Raw genomic sequence first — 14,050 nt, 5'->3', positions numbered from 1 at the left:
CCGGCCTGGGATGTGGGAACCCACCTGGCCTGGTCCAAATGAAGCCAGCCACACCCTAGCCAGGCCACTGACCCCGCAGACGTGTCCCTGGGGTTCCCCCTCTGTCCCTTCCCACCTGGAGTCCGACCCCTACCCTGGTCCCCCAGATGTGGACGAATGTGAGCAGAATCCGGACATCTGTGACGGGGGCCAGTGCACCAACATGCCAGGGGGTCACCGCTGCCTCTGCTATGACGGCTTTGTGGCCACGCTGGACATGAGGATGTGTGTAGGTGAGGAGCTGGGACTACATACAGGTGGAGGAGGCAGCTTCACTTCACCCACCAGGCCTTCCACAAGGAGACAGGTGGGCGACACAGACACTAGTCCCGTTCCCAGAACACGCGGGCAGGGGAGATGCAGGTTTGTTCTTGGTGGTCTGCTCCTGGCCACCTGCACCCCGAGGCCCTGCACCGAGACCTGCGGGATCTTCTTCACAGCAGCAGAGGCCCCCCGAGCCTTGTTCTTTAGAATACACTTATTAAACACCCACTGTGTACCCAGAGCATACAGCCGGGTGCGTGCCCGGCTTTGGGTGTCACCTTATAAGATCACCATAGGCCAAGGGCTTTGTGCAGAGGAAGGTGTGTGAGATACAAAGGCGCTGTGTTCTCTGAGCCCTGCTTCGGGACCTTGTCTCTGTCGTCTCTGCCAGGGTCACTGTCGTCTTCTGGTGGGGGCTGGTTGGCACAGGCCCTGGGGAGCAGATGTGGACTGGTGACCCCATTAGGGTAGAGCTGGGGCCAGAGTACAAGGATGTAAGAAATGGAGCCCTCCCAGGGAGGTGTGTCCAGCTCAGGGCAGCTTAAGCATTCCGGATCTCAGGAATCTTAGGAAACACTGAACAAAAGGGGCTTGGGACCAAGATAAGTAGAAAATGCTGCCTCCTCCATCCCTTCGTGCAGATCCACATTGGCAATAAAGGCTCTGAAAAGGCCTTCAGGCCTTAGCTTTAGCTTAGCATCCTCTTAATGTATTGGTGTAAAATCTTTTTGGGAATGTATGTCTGATGTGTTCCATGGAATATGAACTATAGAATGTTGACTGAGTTCTCGCAGCTGCCCAGGGGTGGAATAGGGGGAGCTCTGCCCAGAAGTAGAATTAGGGGAGCTCCCTACCCTTGAAGATGGGCAAAAAGAACCTGGACACAGGGGACCCAAGTGGCAGGGCACGCAGCCATGCTGCTGTACCCCACCCTCACCTGCTTCTTCTCCTGTCACTCCCTAGACGTGGACGAGTGTGACCTGAACCCCCACATCTGCCTCCATGGGGTCTGCGAGAACACAAGGGGCTCCTTTGTCTGCCACTGCCAGCTGGGTTACGTCATCAGGAAGGGGGCCATGGGCTGCTCCGGTGAGCTGGTGGTCAGTGGAGCAGACGCAGGGGGTGCCCCGAGGGACCAGCTCAGGGTCCGTGGAGTCCACCCCATCCCTTGGGGCAGAGCAAGGCCAGACCTCATTCTTACACGTTTCCACTGGTGGGCCCTCGCGTTGAAGCAAAAATAGGATCTGATCACATGCCCATGGGGCTCCCTTGACAGCTCTGCAGGGGGCACTCTGGATCCCTCAGCAACCACAGCAGTTCCCAAGGCGTGCAAGCCTGATGCTTTTAAGTGTCACAGCAATGAACATTCAAACATGTCAGTCATTCATGACCACAGACCTGGTGCCTCAGAACCACAGACGTCTCCTCTCTATAGAACAGATCTGAAGGGAAGAGTCTGAGATCATGGTGTCAGAGGGGTTGGTTCCTTCTCAGGGGCCCAGAGGGAGAACTGGCCCATTCCTCTCTCCTCACCTCTGGTGTTGGCCATGATCCTTGAACGCATCACTCCAGTCTCCACGTCTGTCATCACGGGGTGTTCTTCTCTCTGCGTCCAAATTTCCCTCTTCTTATGAGATCACCGGTCATTGCATTTAGGACCCCCTGTGATCCAGGAGGACCTCATTTTAATTTGGTTACATTTACAAAGACCTGCTTTCCAAAAAAGGTCACATCCAGTGGTTCTGAGAGTCAGGATTGAAACTTGCTTTCTTGGGGCGGAGAACACAATTCTATTCGCCATCATTATGTAGTTATTTCAATGCATACTAGAAGCAAACATTAGGAAACAGAGCATCCAAACCATGATTTCGTAGAGATTGTTGTTACACGTTTTTCTTTTAAAGTACATTCGTGTAAGTAAAGATGGGAGACAGCGTAAAGAAACTTTTAGTGAGGGCTTCCCTGGTGGTCTAGTGGCTAAGACTATGTCCTGGCTCCCAGTGCAGGGGGACCCAGATTCAATCCCTGTTTCAGGGAACTAGATCCCGCATGCTGCAACTAAGAGTTTGCATGCCACAACTAAAACCTGGTGCAGTCAAATAAAACATTTTTTCTTACAAAGGAAAAGCTTTCAGGGAATGGTAGCTCACTTAGGTGGTTTATGAACATTGCAGAGATGATAAGGCTGATGCAAAATTGGCTGAGGGTTAGACACACTGGTTTAGAAGGAAATCCTGCTTTAGAGGGAGAGAGTATTCATGAAGACAGAGACTTTTTCTTTTTTTTTCTTTTTGGCTGTGCCATGTTAGTTCCCCAACCAGGGATTGAACCCAAGCCCTTCAGTGAAAGCCAGGAATCCTAACCAAGGACAGTTCCTCTTATTGTCTACCCTGAGTCTCTCACGCTGCCACTTCAGACCATTTCTGGGGCATGCTGGGAGTCATGCCCTGTTGGGTTTGGGGGTTTTCCTTTTGGGCTCTGGGTGAGGGTGGAAGCTCCTGCAGTGGTGAAGGGGCATTTCTGGGCCCCGTCCTACCCTAGGGAAGGTCTTTTCTCCTGCTCCTGCCCTGAGTCTCCCTACTCTGTACCTGAAGGCCTGTTTCTACTAGGCCCAGGCCTCTTAGGGGGTCCACTGTCCTCCACCCCATCTCCTGGTCCTGCCCTCCTATGCCTGGATCCCTCTTCTCCCAGATGTAGATGAATGTCAGCTTGGGGGACACAGCTGTGACAGTCATGCCTTCTGCCTCAACACCCCTGGGAGTTTCAGCTGCAGCTGCCAGCCAGGCTGGGTTGGGGACGGCTTTGAATGCCGTGGTAAGTGTCTGGGGGCCAGAGGTCCGGGCAGAGAAGTGGAGATGGGTGGGGTGAGTGGACAGGCTACAGCCGGGCAGAGGTGGCTGGGCTCAGGCACGTTCATGGGGGAGGGTCAGTGTTGGGATTTGGAGGGTCTGCCTCCCCACAGCCCCCCATCGCACACACCTGGGGGACCCTGGGTTCCGTCTCCTGCAGACCTGGATGAATGCGCCTCCGAGGAGCATGGGTGCAGCCTGAGAGCTGACTGCCTCAACGCCCCTGGCTCCTACCGCTGTGCCTGCCGCCTGGGCTTCTCTGGGGATGGCTTCTTCTGTGAAGGTGAGGTCGGGGCATTGGATGGGAGGGCTGGAGGGGTCCAGAAAGGACAGCCAAGGACCGATCCACTCACTGCTCTGTGGATGCCAGAAAGGATGTACCTTTAGCCCTTGGGGCCAGAGGCCAGGCCCTGAGTCCCTTAGGGGCAGTCTTCTCCACTGGACTCCAAATGCATAGAGTTTTCTGGGTATGGGAACAGGAATACTTGCTTTCTGTTGGCCCTCCACCCCAGATTGTGAGCGACCATGTCCCCTGTCCTCTCCCTGGCCCTGACTCAATCACCTGCCCACTGAGTCGGGGTCTGAGTCCCCCCAGGCTACTTGCCAACTCCCTGGAACTCCAGGTGACAGTGAAGGGTTCAAGTGATCAGGGCCGCCTGCCCCCACCATGTGGGTCCTCACCGGCTGACCACCAGCCCCCCGCCTCTGAATCCCCTTAGACAGGGACGAGTGTGCAGAGAACGTGACCCTTTGCGAGAATGGGCAGTGTCTCAATGTCCCCGGCGGGTACCGCTGCGAGTGCGAGATGGGCTTCAGCCCCACCGAGGACCAGCATGCCTGCCAGGGTGAGGTCTGGGGCGGCCGGGGTGCGGGCAGAGCAGGGGGTCCCTGGAGTCACTGGCGCGCGCTGGGGGCAGCTGGAGCGGGATGCTGGCCAGGCTGTGCTCACCTGGGCTCCGCTCCTCCTCAGATGTGGATGAGTGTGTCCTCGGGAACATTTGTGTGTTCGGGAGCTGTGAGAACCTGCCGGGGATGTTCCGCTGTATCTGCAATGAGGGCTATGAGCTGGACCGCAGTGGTGGCAACTGCACAGGTGTGAGGTCCACAGGGTTTGGGGTGGCAGGCTCGTTCCATCAATTCCCTCAGATCTCTTCTCACATGTCCTCTACAGAGTGGAGGGAGTCCTTGTCTGACCCCATCTCCAATAGTGCCCCTCCCCGTTAACCTTCATCATCATCATCATTTATCATCCCCCAAATAAATGCAGTGAATCAGGGAGACTTCGCTGGCGGTCCAGTCATTAAGATTCCGCGCTTCCACTGCAGGGGGCACAAGTTTGATCCCTGGTTGGGGAACTAAGATCTCACATCCTGCATGCCATGTGACCAAAAGAAAAAAAGGACGCTGTAAATCAATGAAGTCGAGCTCCCTCCACCGCAACCATCAAAATGGTCTCCCACCTGTCTATCCCAAATGGGGCTCAGCAGACTTTTTCAATGAAGGGACAGCCAGTAAATATTTTCAGTTTTCGGCCATACAGTCTTTGCCCTGTAGCTTAGAAACAGATATAGGTGATAAGTGAATGAATGGTTGTGCTTGTGTACCAGTAAAATTTTATTTACACAAACAGATAGGGGGCTGGATTTGACCCACAAGTTGTAGTCTGCCAGCCCCTGGCTTGAAACATGTCCTCAATATCGGGTTTTTGTATGTTAGCTCATGAACTCTGCTGGCAAAGGCAAACCTCCAGGCCAAGTAGAAAAGAGCAGGGGAAGGCAGGGGGTTGCCTGGGACAGGCTACTGTCCCATCAGGCTTTCTTCCCAGGGGCCTTGTCCCTAAGACCGGCCCCCAGCAGCCAGGTATTCGACTCCCCAAGAAAAAGGCAGGAGGGAAGTGAGTTGAGAGGGGAGGATCCCTGCTGATGGTGCCCCCACCCCACAGATGTGAATGAGTGTGCAGATCCTGTGAACTGCATCAACGGCCTGTGTGTCAACACCCCTGGCCGCTACCTCTGCAACTGCCCCCAGGATTTTGAGCTGAATCCCAGCGGCGTGGGCTGCGTGGGTAAGTACACACTCTGCTACAGGTGGGGTTCTGGGGTCCATGCGCTGGATGGGGTCATGCTGTGTCACCCACATCCACCTGCTCCTGACAGACAGGCCCTTGGCCAGAGCAGTCATCCCTGTCTTTTGAGATACAGCCTTTGGGCTCTAGACTGACAGATGCTCAGACTCACATGTGCACACAGACATATGCACACACAGACATACATAGAGTAATACACAGTTACACATACAAAGAGGTGCACACACACACACAAGAAACACACACCCGATTTCTCCCCCACCACTTGCTAACCACCCCTTTCTGCCTGTTTAGATACCCGGGTCGGGAACTGTTTCCTGGACACACAGGATCGAGGGGACGGTGGCATTTCCTGCAGTGCGGAGATCGGGGTTGGCGTCACCCGGGCATCCTGCTGTTGCTCCCTGGGTCGGGCTTGGGGCAACCCCTGTGAGCTGTGCCCACCGGCCAACACCAGTGAGTCCCTGAGTGGAGTGGGGGCAGGAGAAGACAGAGCCCTAGCCCTGGTCCCGGCTCCCTCGAGGCTTAGGGGGTCATCTCTGCTAAGGGAGAGACACTGGGAACCAGAGAGGGAGAAGGACTCACCCTGCGTCACACAACATATTCTCAGCAGTTCGTCGTCTTGACCTCCCCCCAAAGTCTCCTCTGCCATTCTCCCTGCAAATTCTTTGTATGTTTACATTTACTTGCCCGCTCAGTCAATCAACAAACACTGAGAATTCCTAGGGCATGGGAACCTAGAGAAGGATGAAATACAGCCACTGCACGCTGCCCCTCACCCATAAACCAACAGTCCCTGGACTGTTAAGAGAGGAACTATTCTAAGAGTCTGTTTGAGACATAGTGATGGCCAAAGAGGAAGCCATGGAGACGAAGGGGGTAAAGGAAGGCTTCCCAGGAAAGGGACTTGAATGAGGTTTTGAAGAATGAGTAGGAGTTTTCTAGGCAGCATAGAGGGAAGGGTGTGTGGTGCAGTGGGAACAGCATGTGCAAAGTCCTCAGGTGTGGAGCAGGGAGGCATGTATCTACTTATTCCGGGGCATATATATGTGTGTGAATGTACATGCAGGCTCTTCCTTTCATGGGGGAAACTTGTGGTCACATTAGAGTCTTGTTTTGGATCACAAGAATCCTTCCTCCCTATCCCCAACTACCACCACAAGATCCATCTGCTCACATGTTGAATGTGAACAAGTGTTTACACACACACACACACACAGACACCAGATCCTCCATGATTGTACCAATGTTTCTAGGCCCCAGAGGCTGAGGAGGTAAAGGGATGTAGTTTCTATGGTAACAGGATGCCAGGCCCATTCTTGAACCCTTTTTAGGGGACCTCCCCTCCCATGCTTCCCCTGAGCTTTGCCCAAATGCCTCACCCCACGGCCCCTCACAAGAGTTTCTTTCCCTTGCAGCTGAGTACAGAACCTTGTGCCCAGGGGGTGAGGGCTTCCGGCCTAATTCCATCACTGTCATCCTGGAAGGTGAGTTCCTGGTAGACTATCCATCCATGTACCCACTGATTGACCTTCCTCTCATCTCCCATCACCAAGGAGCAGAGTTGGGCAACTTTGGGGTGGGGGGCAGGTCCTCTCAGCTCTTCTACCTGTTGGTTTGTTGATTCATCCTTCTATCCAGTCCCCATCTACCCATCCATCCATCCCCCATTTACCCATCCATATATCCTTCCCCATCCATCCATCCACCCTTTCTTCTTTCCTTCCTTCCATCCATTCATCCATATATATATACATATAAGTACGTTTATCCATCCACTCATCTACAATCCATCCATTCATCATCTACTTACCTACCCACCCACCCATCCAGCCAGTTATTCTTTTTTCCATCCATTGACCCATTTGCTTATTAGACCCATTCTCTGCTTTTCATATCCACTTGTCTACCCATTTATACATCTATCCTCCCATATCCATCCATCTACACATCCATGCATCCATCTACTCATTCTTCCTTTCATTTATTCATCCACCTACTCACCCACTTATTCATTCGCACTCATGTTCTTGTCCATTGACATTTTTGTTTATTCACTCATCCACTACTTTTCATCTCCATCCACCCACTTACCCACCCATCCATCCATCTATTCTATCCAAAGTGGATAATGAGATTGGAGAATTCCGTTAAGAGGGAGCTTTGTGATGGATAGATGGATGGATGAGAGGATGGACTATCCAATGAAGGGAAAGAGGATGAATTCAGGACATTGACCCAGGAGAGTCTGTGTACACCCTCTAAATATCTGACAGCTCTTGGATGTCCTTAAAGAAGCAGGAGGGCCCAGGGGAAGGCATGGGTGTCCCCCAAGTACTCCGCTTGGGTGTAGCTTCCAAGCACAGCTTCCTCACTTCCTGACAGACATTGACGAATGCCAGGAGCTGCCAGGGCTGTGCCAGGGGGGCAACTGTGTCAACACCTTCGGTAGCTTCCAGTGCGAGTGCCCACCCGGCTACCACCTCAATGAGGATACCCGCATCTGTGAGGGTGAGCTTGAGCCCTCTCCTCCCTGCCTGCATTTCTGCCCAGCCTCACCTCCTCTTCAGGGCCTGGGGGGCTCACATGCCCCACTCCAGAGTCTGCTCACTTGCCTTGCTGCCCAGGGCCCACTGGAAGGGCTGCGACAGCCTCCTTGGAATGCCCCAATCTATCCTCTGCTCCACTGCTTCTTCCCTATCTCCCCGTTGCCTGACCTCCAGCCTCCTTCCCACTCAGAAATGATCTGGCTTTATCGCAGCAGCCATGCCCTTCCTCTGGGCAAAAGCTGACCAAGGCCCAGAGCTAAGAGGGGAAGGAAAAAGACACCAAAAGAGCAGTCACACCTTTCCTTTAAGCATCCCCTTCACTTGTCTCTTACGGTCCTCTCTTGCATCTTAGCAACAACCGACAGTTAACTGGTATCTGTGATCGTGTGTCACCGTGGAGCTGAGCATTTGCCATTCATTCATTTACCAAAACAGCCTCACAGGGGAGATGTTCTTACTATGACCCCATTTTTCAGATTCAGAAACTAAGGGAGTTAATTAAGTCACTTGAGCAGTGAAAGTGAAAGTGTTAGTCATTCAGTCATGTCCAGCTCAGCAACTATAGCCCACCAGGCTCCTCTGTTCATGGGATTCTCCAGGCAAGAATACTGGAATGGGTTACTATTCCCTTCTCCAGGGGATCTTCCTGACCCAGGGGATCAAACCCAGTCTCCTGCATTGTAGGTGGATTCTTTACTGAGCCACAAAACCAGCTAGTAAGTGATAGAAACTGGGTCCCAGCCCAGCCATTCTGATCCTTGAGCCTGAGCTGTTTTGATACAGTGTATCAAATTCTTCCTTCCTTCATCCATCCATCTGTCCACCAACCCATTCCTTTTTTTCTTTTCAACAATATTAACTGAGCACCTGCATGCAACCAGACACCAGCATCAGCAGGCAAGGACAGCGGATTGTCCACTCTGAGCAGCACCCTTTAGTTGTTGTTCAGTCACTCTGTCATGCTCAGCTCTTTGCAACCCCGTGGACTGCAGCACGCCAGGCTCCCCCTGTCCTTCACTATCTCCCAGAGTTTGCTCAAACTCATGTCCATTGAGTCAATGATGCCATCCATCCATCTCTTCCTCTGTTGCCCACTTCTCCTCCTGCCCTGTCTTACCCAGCATCACAGTCTTTTGCAGTGAGTCAGCTCTTTGCATCATGTGGCCAAAGTATTGGAGCTTCAACTTCAGCATCAGTCCTTCTAATGAATATTCAGGGTTGATTTCCTTTAGGATTGACTGGTTTGGTCTCCTTGCTGCCCGAGGGACGCTTAAGAGTTTTCTCATGCTTTAGAGACTCAAGGAAATGGTAAAGGCTGGGAGAGATCTAAGCTCGAAAGCCCCTGTGTATGTGTAGGTGGGAGCTGGCAAACCAGAATCAGAACCCAAAATGCTTGAAAAATATTTCATGCCTCCCTGCTTTCCCTATCCCATAGACTATCAAAAGAAAAAGGGAAAACTTCTGTCATCAAATATGGCTGCTGCTGCTAAGTCGCTTCAGTCGTATCCGACTCTGTGCGACCCCATAGACTGCAGCCCACCAGGCTCCCCCGTCCCTGGGATGCTCCAGCAAGAACACTGGAGTGGGTTGCCATTTCCTTCTCCAATGCATGAAAGCGAAAAGTGAAAGTGAAGTCGCTCAGTCGTGTCTGACTCTTCGCGACCCCACGGACTGCAGCCTACCAGGCTCCTCGGTCCATGGGATTTTCCAGGCAAGAGTACTGGAGTGGGGTGCCATTGCCTTCTCCTCAAATATGGCAGTGTGCTGCAGTTATTGACTGTCACAGGGCAGGAAGATTTCAACCTGGATGTTGACCCTGGCTGTGGAGCCTTGCAGGGTCAGTCCGTGCACTTGAGGGCTGCAGTCTGGCAGTACTTTCCAGCTTTCAGGCTCAAGGGCCTGCTACTCTGATGCCCCCAGCCCTCTCCACTTAGTTTAATGCTCTGCTGTTGCCATCTTGAAATTCTTCATATACTTTAAACAAGGGTTTTCTTGTGCGCTGGGCAAATTCTATAACCAGTCCTTGTCGAAAATTTTATCTAACTCCTAGAATCACTAAGTCACATGGCGATTCTGCGTTTGACTTTTTTGAGGAACTGCCAAACTGTTTTTCATAGCAGCTGCACCATTTTGCATTTTCACCAGCAACATACAAGGGTTCCAGTTTCTCCGCATTTGTTATCAAAACTTGCTATTTTCCATCATTTAAAGTAATATTATCCTAGTGGGTGTGAGGTGGTATCTCATGATTTTGGTTTGTGTTTCCCTAATGCCTAATGAGGTTGAGTACCTTTTCATGTGCTTATTGGCCGTTTATCTTCTTTGGAAAAAATGTCCTTTCAGGTCTTTTGCCCATTTAAGAATTGGGTTGTTTGTCTTTTTTTGTTGAGTTGTAAGAGTTCTTTATATATGCTGGACAAGACTCCCATCACCTATGTGATTTGCAAAGAGTTTCTCCCATTCTGTGGGTTGTCTTTTACTTTCTTGAGAGTGTCATTGATGCATAATAGGTTTGAATTTTGATGAAATTCAGCTTATCTGGGGTTTTTTTGTTTCCTTTTTGGTTTGTGCTTTTGGTGTCATATCTAAGAATTTATTGCTAAATACAAGGTCTTTAAGATTTACCTCTGTGTTTTCTTTCAAGGGTTTTATGTGTTAGCTCTCCTATTTAGGTCTTCTATGTATTTTGAGTTAATTTTGGGGAATGGTGCAAGGTAGGGTCCAACTTCATTCTTTTGCATGTGAATATCTAATCATCCCAGAACCATTTGTTGAAAAGTCTCTTTTTTCTCCATTGAATAGTATTGTTGAAAATCAATTGACTCTAGATGTCTGGGTTTATTTCTGTACTCTAAATTATATTCCAGTGATTTATATGTCTATCCTTATACCAGTACCACACTCTTTTGATTACTTCAGCATTGTAAGTAGGTTTAGAAATGGGGAAGTCTGACTCCTCCAACTTTTTTTTTCTTTTCTCAAGATTGTTTTGGCTATTTGGGGTCTCCTACAACTCCATATGAGCTTTAGGATCAGCTTTTCCATTTCTGCCAAAAGAAGAGAAGTCATTAGGATTTTGATGGGAATTACATTGAATCTATAAATCACTTTGGGGAGTATTGCCATTTTAACAATAATGAGTCTTTTAATTCATGTCCACAGGCTATCTTTTCATTTATTTAGGTCTTATTAATTTTTCTTAGGAGCATCTTACAGTTTTCTGTGTACAAGTCTTTCACTTCTTGGGCTGCACTTATTCTTAAGTATTTTATCTTTTGGATGCTAAGTGGAATTATTTCCTTAATTTCACTTTTAATTACTTTTTGATAGTGTGCAGAAATACAACTGAAACTTCTTTGTCAATGTTTTGTTGATCTTGTATTCTGCAATTGTGCTGACCTCATTTATAGTTCTAATAGTTTTCATTCTGTGGATTCTTTAGTATATCCTATATGTCAAGTTCCCTGGTTTTTTAAGTTTTTGACTGAGTCCCAGATTTCCTCAAAAGTTAATTTTGTCAGTTTTTGCCTAACTCCATAGTTGTTTTTTGTGGAGGAATAGAACTCCAACATTCCCTACTCTGCCATTTTTGGAAATGTCACTCCTAGTGAAATAAATCACCACTTGTTTTTGTGTAGCCCATTAAGAATGCTTTTTAAATTTTTAAAAATTATTGGAAAAAAAAATCAGAAGAAGAATAATATCTTGAGCCACATGAAAATGACATGAAACTCACATTTCAGTGGCCATAAATCAAGTTTTATTAGAGCATAGCATGCTAATTTGTTTACTCATTGTCTATGACTCATTGTCTATGGCTGCCTGCACGCTCCCACGGCAGTGTGAAAAGCTCATCAGAGACCATTGTTGCCTGACAATACAAAAAAAAAGCCCGGGTGGCTTAGGAGTAAAGAATCTGCCTGCAGTGCAGGAGACAGAAGAGACATGGGTTTGATCCCTGGGTTGGGAAGATCCCCTGGAGAAGGAAAGGCAACCCACTCCAGTATTCTTGCCTGGAGAATCCCATGGACAGAGGAGCCTGGTGGGCTACATTCCATGGGGTCACAAAAGGATCAGACACAACTAAGCGACTAAGCAGCAATTTGCTTTGCAGAAAAAGTTTGCTGCCTCTGGACTAGGGGGTTGATCTGATTGAGAATCAACGTTTTTCTTTCAAGAATATTTTATTCGAAGGACTCTTGCTTCCTATTGCATCACACTGGGAAGCATGGGATTGCCCCACTCTTGGTGATAATATTTGTAAGCTCAGGTCATATTTTTTCTTAATAGAGCAGGGATCATAGTAAACTGTTTTCCCCACCTAACACCATGCCGTGTCTTTCCACATCACTAAGGTATCTGCATTTGAAGCTAATCTTGAAACTAGACTCAAGCATGTAGTAAAGTGTTTCTGGCAGACCTGGGGTGGGGAGTTATCCAGATGATTCCTGGATACAGACAATTCCTCCCTCCCTTGCAGACATCGACGAATGCTCTGCACACTCAGGCATCTGTGGCGCTGGTACCTGCTACAACACTCTGGGGAACTACACTTGTGTCTGCCCTATGGAATACCTGCAAGTCAACGGTGGCAACAACTGCATGGGTATGAAGTATGATGATGAGAGAGACCAGTGGTTTTGAAAAAAGCACTAGCCTATGGGAGGGGCTTCTGGAAGTCTCCAATCCTTGAAAAAGTGTGGAGAGGCATGTTTGTTGGAGGAGAGATGAAGGGTGAGTGTATTTGAAATGCTGCTATGCAGCAGTGAACAAGGCTGCAGGGCTCAGGGGCCCAGGGCTGCCATGACTGGTTGTCCAGGTTGTGCACTGCCCAAGAAAGGTTAACATGTGCATGGCACTCTCCTGTGTGTTGCCTCAGAGAAGTCAAGCCAGTAGTTTCAAATGGATTTGTGAATGGACTTCTGCCTTTCTGGCTGTCTTCCTCTGGTGTCTCTTACCTACATCCTTCTCCCCAACCCAACTGCAGACATGAGGAAGAGCGTCTGCTTCCGGCATTACAACAGCACGTGTCGGAATGAGCTGGCCTTTAACGTGACCCGGAAGATGTGCTGCTGCTCCTACAATATCGGCCAGGCCTGGAATAGACCCTGTGAGGCCTGCCCGACCCCCGCCAGTCGTGAGTGCCCCTCCCCTGCCTTCTTTCCAGTCTGGCCCTTTTCAGTGCTGTATTTAAGGCAGCCTGCTGCACTTAGGACTCCTGGATGAGTCTGTTGTTTTGATTAGAGCCAAAGAGTTGAATTTCCATCCCGATCAGTGTATGGGGAAAATCAATATATCCTTATTTTGCAGACTTGTGGAATTCAGCAAGGCTTTCATCTGGTTTAAAGGACCTTGAAGACTCACAGATTATCTGGGGGTGTGGGGGTGTCAGTGAATGCATGGGACGAAGAGCGAAAAACAGAAGTGGTCAGAGACACCAGGGTCCCATGAGCTGGGAAGGTAGTGAGCTCATAGAAGCTCTGGAAAGGATTACAGAAATGTCAATTGGGTTGAAGAAGGGTGTTCCAGGCAGGGGACAGCAGGAGAAAAACCCTAAAAGCAGTGGGGATGAGCTCTATTAGAAAAATCTATCAGCCAGCCGGGCATCAGAAAGAGCTGCAGGAATGGAGTGGTGACCGGAGAGGGCAGCCAAAGATTACAAGTATATTGTTCAGTCTCTCAATCACGTCTGACTCTTTGCTACCCCATAAACTGCAGTGTGCCAGCCTCCCCTGTCCTCCACTATCTCCCAGAGTTTGCCCAAACTCGTCCATTGAGTCAGTGATGCCATCCAACCATCTCATCCTCTGTCGCCCCCTTCTCCTCTTGACCTCAATCTTTCCTAGCATCAGGGCCTTTTCCAGTGTGTTGGCTTTTCGCCTCAGGTGGCCAAAGTATTGGAGCTTCAGCATCAGTCATCCCAATGAATATTCAGGGTTGATTTCCTTTAGGATTGACTGGTTTGACAGGCGTATTAGTGCTATGGAATGAACGCTTGTGTTCCCCATCCCAAATTTCATATGTTGAAGCCCTAACCCCCAGTGTAATAATAGTGTTTGGAGGTGGCGCCTTTGGAAGTTAATTAGGTCATGTGGATTGAGCCCTCTAAATGGGATTAGTGCCCTTATAAGAAGAGACATAAGAGTTGCTCTGTGTTCGCCATGTGAAGACACAGCAGGAAAACAGACAGGAAGACTTCTCACCCGACACCAGATCTGCTGGTGCCTTGACCTTCAACTTTGCAGCCTGCAGAATTATGAGAA

The 14,050-nt window shown here is 49.7% G+C and overlaps 1 protein-coding gene across 1 annotated transcript in view; it reads left to right on the top strand.

Moving 5' to 3' along the window:
* The window catches only part of FBN3 (fibrillin 3), a 72,102-nt gene that overhangs the window by 30,615 nt on the left and 27,437 nt on the right, over positions 1-14,050 (top strand). The window contains exons 34-45 of the mRNA XM_061152163.1: positions 147-272; positions 1,267-1,392; positions 2,995-3,117; positions 3,313-3,435; positions 3,872-3,997; positions 4,123-4,245; positions 5,095-5,217; positions 5,533-5,694; positions 6,657-6,725; positions 7,624-7,749; positions 12,268-12,393; positions 12,775-12,924. Of these exons, the coding sequence (XP_061008146.1) occupies positions 147-272; positions 1,267-1,392; positions 2,995-3,117; positions 3,313-3,435; positions 3,872-3,997; positions 4,123-4,245; positions 5,095-5,217; positions 5,533-5,694; positions 6,657-6,725; positions 7,624-7,749; positions 12,268-12,393; positions 12,775-12,924 (1,503 nt within the window). The remainder of the gene's footprint in view (positions 1-146; positions 273-1,266; positions 1,393-2,994; positions 3,118-3,312; positions 3,436-3,871; positions 3,998-4,122; positions 4,246-5,094; positions 5,218-5,532; positions 5,695-6,656; positions 6,726-7,623; positions 7,750-12,267; positions 12,394-12,774; positions 12,925-14,050) is intronic.

Source organism: Dama dama, chromosome 9, assembly GCF_033118175.1.
Source record: "Dama dama isolate Ldn47 chromosome 9, ASM3311817v1, whole genome shotgun sequence".
In the NCBI taxonomy this organism is placed as follows: domain Eukaryota; kingdom Metazoa; phylum Chordata; class Mammalia; order Artiodactyla; family Cervidae; genus Dama; species Dama dama.
This window is presented reverse-complemented; position numbering and strand designations above follow the sequence as displayed.